Source organism: Leptonychotes weddellii, chromosome 7 (assembly GCF_054177405.1).
Source record: "Leptonychotes weddellii isolate Sample4059 chromosome 7, ASM5417740v2, whole genome shotgun sequence".
NCBI classification, from domain to species: Eukaryota; Metazoa; Chordata; class Mammalia; order Carnivora; family Phocidae; genus Leptonychotes; species Leptonychotes weddellii.
In genome coordinates, this window is record NC_138375.1 from 31,263,833 (window position 1) to 31,275,243 (window position 11,411).

Here is an 11,411-nt window from a genome sequence, read left to right on the forward strand (position 1 = left end):
TAAGAGCAGGGAAGGAGAAAAGGTATTGAAGGTGACCCCCAGGTTTCCCGCTGGGAAGATGAGGGTTAACGACTCAGCAGTGAAGAGTGACTGTAGGAGAAGAAACGGATTTGAGAGTAAAGATTTGGAAGCACTGACTTGGAGGAACATGAAGGTCATGGAGTCCAACAGCCACCTTGGAGCCCAAAAGAAATATGAATGGGAAATAAAGCTTTGGGGCTTAACAAATCCAGGGGAGAGTGAAAATATTGGGTGTTCTGGTCACAGGCTCCTTGGTGTCACTGCAGCATTTTGATCCTTAGAATTTCCCCACATGGGTTATAAATAATAACTATTCAACAAATATTTGGGGAATTAGTATAGAACTTCTTGTGAAAACCCAGAAGTGGCAGGGAAGAGATTTTCGAGGGAGCGTTGCATGGCAGTATTCTCTGGTAGGTCCTCTCTGCTGTCCTCTCCTGGCGGACAGGACTGGGGACTAACTCAGTCTTGAGTCAAGCTTCATAGAGAAGGCCCACAGACTTTAAAGTAGTAATATCTCCTTTGAACAACATTCATTAAAACAGCAATTAAAGCTTGTTTTCTTATTTTAAAAATGGTTACTTAGTGGCTTTGGTGAATCCATCCTAAAAATAAGTCTAATATTAGAAATACTAGAACTCAAAAATGCTCCTTGTGGTCTTCTTTATAGCACAAAGGACTAGAAATCACTGATGTGATCCAACGACATAAGAATGGTCAGGTAAATAAAAGCATATACGCTGGATGGAAGGTTATATAGCCATTAAAAATCAGGATTTGAAGAGTCTATGGTAACATGGAAGGTGCCTGGAACAAAATAGTAAATGAAAGAGCCAAGTGCCAAACTGAGTTTACTCTGCGACAGTAAGACTCACCCTGGGTTCTTGTGGGGCTGGTGAGAACATTCATTCAACAAAGATTTGTTGAGCACCTACTGTGTATGTAACAGATACTCTTCTAAGGACTGGGGATACAGCAATGAACAAAACAGACAACAATCTCTGTCCTATGGCGCTTATATTCTAGTGGGGAGAGACAGACAAAAACAAGTCAGGAAAGTATTCACTCTGTTACATAGTGATAAGTGATAAGAAGGAAATCAAGGGGGGCATAGGGAACAGTGAGGGCCACATTTTAGATAAGTTGGCCAGGACAGCCTTACTGAGGGGGTGATTACTGACCTGAAAGAAATACGTTCTCTGGCCACCAATGTAGGGGAGAGAGTGGTCAGACAGAGGGGACAGCAAACCTAAGGAGGGAGGGTGCCTGTGGTACTCCAGGAATGGTCAGGGGGCTGAGGCCAGGGGACAGCGGTGACCAGATCATGTGGGGTCATTATGTCATAGGAAGGACTCTGGCTTTTCCTCTGAGTGAAACCAGAGCCCTCTGAGGGAGCAGAGAAATGACATGATCTGGCTTATGCTTTAATAGGATCACCCCGGCAGCTCTGTTGAAAATAGACTGAAGGGGTCAAAGGCAGAAAGAGAGAGATCAGTGAGGAGCCTATTGCAATTATCCAGGCAAGAGAGAACGGTGGCTTGGAGCAGGAAGGCAGCAGTGGGGTGCTGAGAAGTGGCTGGATTCTGGCTGTGTCTAGAAGGTAGAGATAACAGGATCTGCTGACGAATTCAAAGTGGGATGTAAAAGAGGACTCAGATATTCAAAGATTTGTGGTCTAGACAAGCATAAGACTAGAGTGTCCATTTGCTGACATCAGGAAGACCGTAGGAGGGGCAGGTTTGGGGTGGGGGGAGATCAGGAGCACAATATTGAACATGTTCTGTCGTGCATGCTTGTTACACATCTATTACACATATATGGCAGGTGCTGTGGGTGTCTCCCACACACACACGTCACGTCTCCTAGCACCTTACCACGTCAGTGCATGCGAGCCTGGCCTCCACGTGCCAGTCTCACCATCTCCTAGCCTCTGGGCTCTCTCTAGCTGCTTGAGCCTGCTCTTCCCGAATGTATGGGAGGCCAGAAATAGATGGGAGTTTATATCCCCCAGAGCAGCCGACACCAATTACTGGCAGTGGTTGATATATAAATACCCCAGTTCTTCTCGTGATATTTAGGCACAGTAACTCTTAGCAGGGCTGACTGGTACTTGCTTGGTAACACACCATTTCCTGGCCATCTTTCTTCTCCCATCTCCATTCCTCATTCTTCTACCTATATTTCCCAGGTTACCTCCTTCGTCCACCTGAATCCCTGCCTCAGGCTCTGCTTCAGGCAGAACCCAAACTAAGACAACTAAGGGGAGAGATCATACAGGCAGACATGTTTATGCATCTGGAATCACTAAGGAAATGATTGTAGGGAAGGAATCCAAGGACGACGCCTTCAGGTAGCCAACATTCAGGGGCTGCAGAGATGAAAAGGATACAGCAAAGGAGCCTTGGAAGTAGGAGAGGCAGGAGAAAAGACAGATACCATGTGATTTCATTGATATGTGTAATCTAAAAACAAAACAAACATTTTTTTTTTTTCCCCAAAACAAACAGATTCTTAAATACAGAGAACACTGGGTACCTGGGTGGCTCAGTCGGTTGAGCATCTGATTCTTGATTTTGGCTCAGGTCATGATCTTAGGGTCATGATCTCAGGGCTGTGAGATCGAGCCCCATGGGCTCTGCGCTCAGCAGGGAGTCTGCTTGAGATTCTTTCCCTCTCCCTCTGCCTCCTCCCCCACTTGCACATATGCACTCTCTCTAAAATAAATAACTCAATCTTTAAAAATAAATACAGAGAACAAACTGGTGGTTGCCAGACATGAGGATGGGGAATGGGTAAAATAGGTGAAGGGGATTAAGAGCTACAAACTTCCAGTTATAAAATAAATAAGTCATGAAGAGGAAAAGCACAGCATAGGCATATAGTCAATGATATCGTAATAATGTTGTATGGTGACTACTTACCGAGGTGAGCATTAAGTCATGTGTGGAACTTGAATCACTGTGTGGTCCACCTGAAACGAATATAACATCATATTCAACTACGCTTCAATAATAAAAAAAACAAAAGAGCTAGGAGAAATGCCAGGAGTGTGTGCTGCCCTAGAAACCAAGTGGTAAAGTTGTTTCAAGGGGGAGGGATAAAGCCTAAGAACTGACCATCAGTTTTAGCAACTTGGAGGTCATTGGTGACCCTGAGTGGTCTCCAAAGTAGGGTCTGCATTCCCTAGGGGATGCCCAAAATGATTCACTGGGTGAGGGAAGGCAATATTAGAATTTCCATCTATATTTATTTGTCATTCTATCTTTTTAATTTCTATGATTATATATATTTAAAATGTATATATTAGTAGTACATGTATATAATTTATAAATATATATATATGTATTAGAGCAGTGCTCAAAAACATTTTATTGATAAAGAAAGGCAATCAGAAGGTATATAGACAAATACCTTAAGGTATCAAGGTCTTTCCTGCTTCCGAGACCTTCTCTCCTACACATCCTTACCATTAGAACCTCCCCCATCGCCTCTTCTCTACTTTCCTCTAGCTAATGGTCGGATTCCAGAGAAAGCCTCCAAGTGTCCCCTGACCCCAAACTAGGGGCACACCCCCTTGCTTTATGACCACATTGCCTCCCACACACTTACCCTGTAAGCCTGCTTTGCCAGTGACCTTCCAGATCCACTCTCCTCCCTCATTCTGCCCTCTGCCCAGGCTACATCAAGTCTCCTTAGTTCTCTGGGTTCCAGTTGGCTTTGGTCTCTTGCAGGGGACCACAGGAAGGAGAGGGAGGGCCTGATCTCTGTTCTCCCAGCCTCTCACTATAAGGTTGGCTCAGCCTGGCTGTGTGTCTGGAAGGAAGATCTCAGCTCCTCTCACGGCAAGTTTCTCTACACAGCACTCTGTGTTCTAGTATCTATTTTCTCCCCTTGTCCCTTTGGTCCTACAGACATATTTTGCTTGGTCCACTCTAGGTCTAAAAATTTGAATTTTTGCTGACACTTAGTGATTGGAATATTTGCATAAAAATTCAGATGTCTGTGGCACCTGGGTGGCTCAGATGGTTAAGCGTCTGCCTTTGGCTCAGGTCATGGCCCCAGGGTCCTGGGATCGAGCCCTGCATCGGGCTCCCTGCCTCGAGAAGTCTGCTTCTCCCTCTCCCTCTGCCGTTCCCCCTGCTTGTGCTCTCTCTGTCAAATAAATAAATAAAATCTTAAAAGAAATATTTTTCAGATGTCTGGCTTCTCTTGAAAAAATCAGATTGGACAACACTGAGTCTACATTCCAAACAGGGACAACTGTCTGGGGTGGAGTTTGCACCTGGCCATGTACTCCTCAGGACTCCGGCATCCCCACCTACTCCCTATTGCCTTACAGTAAGCTTGCCACCCTATCCCCACTCTGGCCTCTCGAGATATTTGAGTTTGCAAGTCCTAGTTTAAGGAATGTGTTGCCCACTACACGGGACCTGTGTCAGACTCTTAACTCGATTGGGAGAAAGGGGAGGGCTACTCTCAAATGTGTCTACTCTCTCTCTCCCCTGGCAGCACACGAGAGTCCTGTCTGTGCGATTGCCATAATCACCTCCTAAACCACCAGCCTGCTCTCAGGCCCATTCGTCTATCCATTCCCCACAATGCAGCCAGAGTACTTATTCTGACACGGAAATCAGATGATCATACTCTCCCTTGAAACTGTGGACCGTCTGCCACTGTCCTACAGATAAAGGCTGCCTTTCTTGAAACCGCCTCCAAGGCCCTGGATTTTCCGACCCTGCCGACCACACAAGGCTGGTTTGGGCCCACTCCCCTCATTCTCTGTGTCCAGCATAGTGGGCTCCCCTCCCGTCCTCAAACACATAGGTCGTCCCTCGCCCAGGCCTGTGGCTCCCACGGCCACATACTGGGCCTCCCTCCTCACCTCGTGGCCGCAGCTCAAGTGTCCCTTCCCAGAAAGGCCTTGCCGTTCTCCTGCCTGTACTCCTTCCTCCCCTGGGCTGCACTTGTAATAGGGGCGTTTCTCAAAGTCTCTGTCCCTCACTGGACTGTAGGGACAGTGTCTTCTTTATTGCCTGGTGCCCAGTAGGTGCTCACCTGTGCTCACTGAACACTTGTGGAAAGAGTGGATGTGGAGACCTCGCTCTTCGTGGAAGAGCAGTTTCTGCCACTTAGCAACCATTCCGAATACCAAGGCTTTTTAAAATGTGTTCTATGATTATCCATTTATGTGGATATCCAAGCATGGCAATAGTCTGATTTAACACAAAGTGGAGGGAGCAGGTGGGGAGGAGCGTGAGGCCCCGGGGTGCCCAGGGCGCAGAGTTTAAAGAAGTCCCCCACCTCCCAGCTCCTCTCCTGTCCTACTCTGGTCCTACCCTGGGACGGCAGCCTTGCCAAGAACCACTCAAACATAGAATAAAAATAAGACTAGGATTGCGCTCCAGGGAGGCTTGTGACATCAGCCTGACCGCACCATGACCTGGTTGTTGGGTGCTCGCAATGTGGGAGACAGTGTGTGGCCGCCAGCCAAGCAGCAGAGGGGACGCGCGCCCTCACAGAAGTCGGGGTCAGGATCGAGGGAGGCCAGCAGCGGGCTCTTCTGCAGGCCATCTGCCGGATTCAAGGATGGAGCTCTTTATTCCTGCCCTTAAAAGAGCAGCTCACCTAACAGGCTACCCAAACCAAGTTTCTGTTTCTAAGCAGGTGAAGTGAATCTTAATCCTAAACACTGAATGGTTGAAAAGCCATGAGCCGCGCAGCGGCATGCCTCCAGGCTTGGGGGCGGGGGGTGTCCGTCCCTGGGACTCTGCCTGCAGAGGTTATGTAAGCCCCAAGGGTTCTGCTCGCTTATGGCTCGTCTCCTTCTTCCCCAGTATTGCCTCCACCAGAGCAAGCGTGGTCACATCAGACGCCAGTGGACCCTGTCCCTTTCCATTCCAGAAGCGCTAATGGACCTACGTTTAATACCAACAGTGCTCCGATTTCAAACCAGCCGCATCTGTTTTCACGCCCACAACCACTGTGCCAAAGTTCTTCAAAACAGTTGTTTTGCAAGTGGGTCAAAGGGGGCCTTGCAATCCTGTTTTCCCCTTTACTTGCCCGGAAACTTCTTTCCTCACCTCATAGAAAGTCTGGTCCAACTCGAACCAAAAAATGAATTGTTTACTTTGGAATAGATTCATCATTTTCAAACATTAACCACTTTTATTACACAATTTATGTTAATTGTATAAATTAATCGTAGGAAAATTAGAGAATACAGGTAAGTAAAAAAAATTTTTAAAAACCACCCATGATCCCCTTATTGTTTTTTAAAGATTTTATTTATTATTTATTAGAGAGAGAGAGAGAGAAAGTGAGAGCGAGCACAAGCAGGGTGAAAGGCAGAGGGAGAAGCAGGCTCCCCGCCGAGCAGGGAGACCAATGCGGCACTCGATCCCAGGACCCTGGGATCATGACCTGAGCCGAAGGCAGATGCTCAACCGACTGAGCCACCCAAGTGCCCCATGATCCCCTTATTAATAAAATAACTATTATCTAAACATTTTGGTGCATAAGTTGCCAGATTTTTTCGTATGCAGATGTATATTTATATAAATGTAAATGTATGCAAATGGATACTTGTATTTTTTCTCACTTGTTCTCTATTGAACATCTCTTCATTTCAACAGATAAAGATCCACATCGTTATGTGGATAGCTGCACGGTGTACTGTTACAGAGATAGATGAACCAGACTTCATTTTAACCCTCTGTCTTGCTGGATGCTGTTCCCAATATCACAGAAGTCTTCTTCCATGTCCTGTCTTGTACACGTGTCAGATGATTTCTTTAAGATTAATTGCCAGAGGTGAAATGGCTGGGTCAAAACGTGCAGCCATTCTTAGGGCTTTCAATACATAATAGCAAACTACAGTCCAGAACGATCGGACTGGCGACCCCTCCCTCCAGCTGCGTGTCCCGCTGCGGGTCCGTCTGCTCGTGCCCTCCCCGGGACTCCGCACACGCTGAGCGCCGCTGTGGCCTGCACTGTGACATTATGTGCCTGGCATGGACAAAGTCAGATAAAATATAGCCACACAGGAAGGGGTAGGAGGGGGAGACAGACAAGGAATCAACATTTATAGGCCAGTGTGCTCAGATCATCGGACAGAGAATACACAGAATCTGAATGTTCCGAGGCTAGTCCGCAAGGTTCATCAGGAGTTACCTGCATAAAGAACAGGGAAGCAGTGGTGAGCCAGGCAGAGGAAATGATCCAGATAGGGGAAAGGCCCCAGGCAGGGATGTTCAGTCCCTTTTTAGGAGGGACAAACAGTTGTGTAACAGTTGGAATGGAGCTGTGTGCGCGGTGGTGGAAACTGTGAACAGGGGTGATGCCTGAGGAGGCAGAGGGCGTGGGTTGGGTCTGACCTGGGCTAAGAAAAGAAGCTTTAACTTTATCCAGAAAAGTGGATAAAGATCAAACTGAAACTTCCTTGGCAGGCAGGAGTTGGCATCAAAATCTGTGCGTGGAAGACTCACGCTGATCCAAGGGATGAGCCCTGATCTCAACTCAAGAATTGCTGTCATCACCGCTGACAAGCTCTGTGAGCTTGGGAACAGCCATTTACCTTCTGTGTCTAGTGAAATCAAGGGGCCAATCTAGGTCCCCTCCAGTTCTAAATCTCTCTATGCACCCAGGAACACTGGCACTGCCCCTGACTTTTTTTTTTTTTTTCCTCCCAGAAAAGGTGGCCATTAAGATCCTGGACAAGACCAAGTTAGACCAGAAAACCCAACGGCTACTATCCCGTGAAATTTCCAGCATGGAAAAACTGCACCATCCCAACATCATCCGTCTGTACGAAGTTGTGGAGACCCTATCCAAGCTCCACTTGGTGATGGAGTATGCAGGAGGTGGGGAGCTCTTTGGAAAAATTAGCACAGAAGGGAAGCTCTCGGAGCCGGAAAGCAAGCTCATCTTCTCCCAGATTGTGTCTGCCGTGAAGCACATGGTGAGTGGGGGTGAGGAGTGGAGTCTTGCTCCCACACTCCGCACAGTGGGAGCATGGGCTTTGGTTCACCTGCATCCAAGCATCCTGGAAAGCTTTAGTCCTGTGAGGGCTGACAGGAGTCCCTTCTGTGAGAGTCCAAAGCTTGGATGAGATCACACTCTCAGCCTCTGAAGCAACGTCCAGGTATCTCCAGTTACACGGCAGCCTCCTGGCTTCTGAGGCAGTTGGCAGGAGTCGCTCCGAGTAGTGGGATGACCCTCACCAGGCCCTGGCCACAGCCATTCCTCCACACCCATCCTCCATTACCAGAGAGCTGGCTCCTCACTGCTGCTTGGCCCTGTCTACCTGCCTGTGTGTGTAGGATGCTCTCTCCCCTCTTACCGTGTCTCACATTCCAAATCCTATCCACCCTTCATGTCCCTGCTCAGCTGTCTCTGTCTGGAATTTTCTTCAATCTCATGTCAGCTCACACAGACCCTTCTTGCCTTTGGTGACTCCCTCCAGCTCTGGCCGCCTCCGTGCTCAGCAGATTAACACTTGGTGATGTCATTCTTACTTTAGTTCTCCGATTATTTCTTTAGGTAAGTCTGGACTCCTAAAGCACACGCCCTAGTTCCTCCAAGAGCTGGTTCTCCTGTGCCCCCTCCGCCATTGGACATATTGTCACGCACACAGAGGAGCTTGGCATGCGGGCCTGACCGCCACCTCTGTGGCTCCATTAGTCCAGAAGTCTGGGCTGTCCTCTACCCAGTTGGCAGAAAAGACACACTTGTCTGGGGTCTGTGTGAGCTGAGAGGCTGTTTCTAGTTCGTTCCTCTGACTGGATGCTGTGGGGTGAGGCTGGGATCAATGACTTTGTGGACAAACTACTAGAGGGAAGTTAGTGACCTAGGGACCCAAGATATGCATCAGGAGAGAGAAGGGGAGGAAAAAAACTGAGCAAGAGAGAAGAGCCCGACTGTAATGGCGGTGGGTGTTTCAGACCTGAGGTGCCACGGGTTGGCATTCAAGTGGTCCTGTGCTGCCGTGAACTTTCCCAGGGCCAGGGAGCAGGCAGGACCCACATCGAGCAATAGAACAGATGGGAAGAGTCTTCCACATCCTCCGTAGAAAAGAAATTGGGCGGGAGAGCAGAAGAGAATCAGGCTGAGTCCTCTGCAGCTTGTGCCCTGACGTTTCTCCCAGCTACCTGGTCTCTGAGGAGAGGAAGAGAGAATCATGGCTGTAGATCCAGGGTCCACGGAGTGTGGACTCCGTGCCAGGCCCTTGCTGAGCACTTGCAGATACAGCACCACCCGCCCTCCTCACAGCGATCTTGGGAGGTGGCCGTCGGTATGTCATCTTACAAAGAAAGAAAACACATCACACAGCTGCTATTGTTGAACCTAGAATTAACCAAACCATCATGCTCCAAAGCCTGGATTCTTACCCAGAAAGCCCAGCAAAGTAACATTAAACCATCTCCCAAGAGCCCTTGGGACTAAGGAAGTCAGGGGTCCCAAGGTTGTCTGTCTGGATCCAGAACGTGAGAGTGGGGGTGGGGCATGCGCTTGCCACCCTCAGTGGGACCTGCTGCTAGAACCTTGCCGAATATAGCCTCTTTCTTTCTACTGAACTCTATAAAGATAAAGGAGACCCCGACCCCCCCAACCCCCACAAAAGAGCATGGTTGAAAAATTGGGGGAGGGTTCTAAACCTTTGGTGTTAGCCCTAGTCAAGAGACTGCTCAGCCAGAAAAGAACAGTTATGGCCTCAAATATGAAAGATTATTTTCACTGTGTTTCAGAATACGCAGTTTCAAAAGATCCAGACCTCATTTCTGGCACTAATTCCTGAGTCACATGTGTGGGACAGACTCCAACCTTTGCCCCACCGAAGAACAGAATCTTCGGTCTGTTTGGGGGCTGTGTGGGTGTGATGTTTGCTCAGGGTTAGGACAGGGCAGCTCTGGAGGTTTGCAGATCTGAGTTAAGGTGACATCCATTGAACTCCTGTTATTACCCCATCATCACCTCACTGTTTCAAGCAACTGATGCATTTATTTTTGTTTTTATGTTGGTATTATACCTTGGAAATGATGACTTTTCCCTATGTTTTCTACCACAGCATGAGAACCAAATTATTCATAGAGACCTGAAGGCAGAAAACGTATTTTATACCAATAATACTTGTGTGAAGGTGGGTGATTTTGGATTCAGCACAGTAAGTAAAAAAGGCGAAATGCTCAACACTTTCTGCGGGTCGCCTCCGTACGCTGCGCCCGAGCTTTTCCGAGACGAGCATTATGTCGGCATTTATGTGGACATCTGGGCCCTGGGGGTGCTCCTGTACTTCATGGTGACGGGCACCATGCCCTTTCGGGCAGAGACCGTGGCCAAGCTGAAGAAGAGCATCCTGGAGGGTGCATACAGCGTGCCTCCACACGTGTCCGAGCCCTGCCTCCGCCTCATCCGCGGCGTCCTCCAGCCCGTACCCACCGACAGGCACGGGATCGACTCCATCATGAACAATGAGTGGATGCAAGGGGTGCCCTACCCCACCCCTCTGGAGCCTTTCCAACTGGATCCCAAACATTTGTCCGAAACCAGCACCCTTAAAGAAGAAGAAAACGAGGTCAAAAGCACTTTGGAATATTTGGGTATTACAGAAGAGCACATCCGGAACAGCCACGGGAGAGGAGCCCGGAGCTCCATCACGGGAGTCTATCGGATCATTTTACACAGAGTCCAAAGGAAAAAGGCTTTGGAAAGTGTCCCGATAATGATACTACCAGACCCTAAAGAAAGGGACCTAAAGAAAGGGTCCCGTGTCTATAGAGGCATCAGACACACATCTAAATTTTGTTCAATTTTATAAATTGCGTTAAACTGCTGGACATTAACCAAGAGCATTGTTGCTGCTTTTAAATTTTTTCATGGACAACTTGGGTGGGGACATTTTTGTAATTTTTAAATAAATTTAAACTTAAGATATGCATTCCCCCCCCCCAAAAAAAGTCTAGATTTGCTCTCTTGTTCTCAAACTCTAGCATTCATTCATTTATTTAATCAAGAAATACTTATCCAGTGCCTCCCATGGGCCAGCACTGTTCAAGGTACTGAGGAAAGAGCAAAGAATGAGCTGGGCCGGGCCCTTGCTCTCCCATGCAGTATATTCTAGGGCTGGACAAAGGCATTGACGAAAAAAAAAATGCTGTAAGAAAAACACGAGATAGTGACAGATGCTATCCAGAGAATGCAAACCGGGTCATCTGATATCAGAGGCTCACTCCCTGGGATGGGACCATTGTGAAAGGCCACGCTGAGTAGAGGACAGTCTGAGATCCGAGTAGGAAGCAGGGGTGACGCGCGGAAAGCCGGCCAGGAGCATTCTGGGCAGCTAGGGGTTCTGGACTGGGTTCCTCCCAAATAGAGCCTAGTAGCTTTTGGGGAAA

At 48.1% G+C, this 11,411-nt stretch overlaps 1 protein-coding gene and 1 long non-coding RNA gene across 6 annotated transcripts in view; one reads left to right on the forward strand and one right to left on the reverse strand.

Annotated features, from left to right (window-relative positions):
* LOC145722572 (uncharacterized) overlaps positions 1-4,166 on the reverse strand; it is a 7,610-nt gene extending 3,444 nt beyond the window's left edge. Inside the window, exons 1-3 of one of the 2 annotated variants that reach the window (XR_014146915.1) lie at positions 3,631-4,166; positions 2,943-2,992; positions 2,297-2,483 (exon numbers count right to left, since the gene is read on the reverse strand). This is a non-coding gene — a long non-coding RNA (uncharacterized LOC145722572). Of the gene's footprint in view, positions 1-2,296; positions 2,993-3,630 lie in introns of both variants that reach the window. The other variant, XR_014146914.1, reaches the window with a different exon arrangement.
* Positions 1-10,994, forward strand: part of NIM1K (NIM1 serine/threonine protein kinase) — a 59,078-nt gene extending 48,084 nt beyond the window's left edge. For 3 of the 4 annotated variants that reach the window (XM_006729712.3, XM_081826096.1, XM_081826097.1), the window contains 2 exons: positions 7,710-7,978; positions 10,085-10,994. In XM_006729712.3, the coding sequence (XP_006729775.1) occupies positions 7,710-7,978; positions 10,085-10,834 (1,019 nt within the window). In that variant the 3' untranslated portion in view covers positions 10,835-10,994. Of the gene's footprint in view, positions 1-5,855; positions 6,037-7,709; positions 7,979-10,084 lie in introns of all 4 variants that reach the window. The other variant, XM_031024173.2, reaches the window with a different exon arrangement.
* Positions 10,995-11,411: the final 417 nt, after the last annotated feature.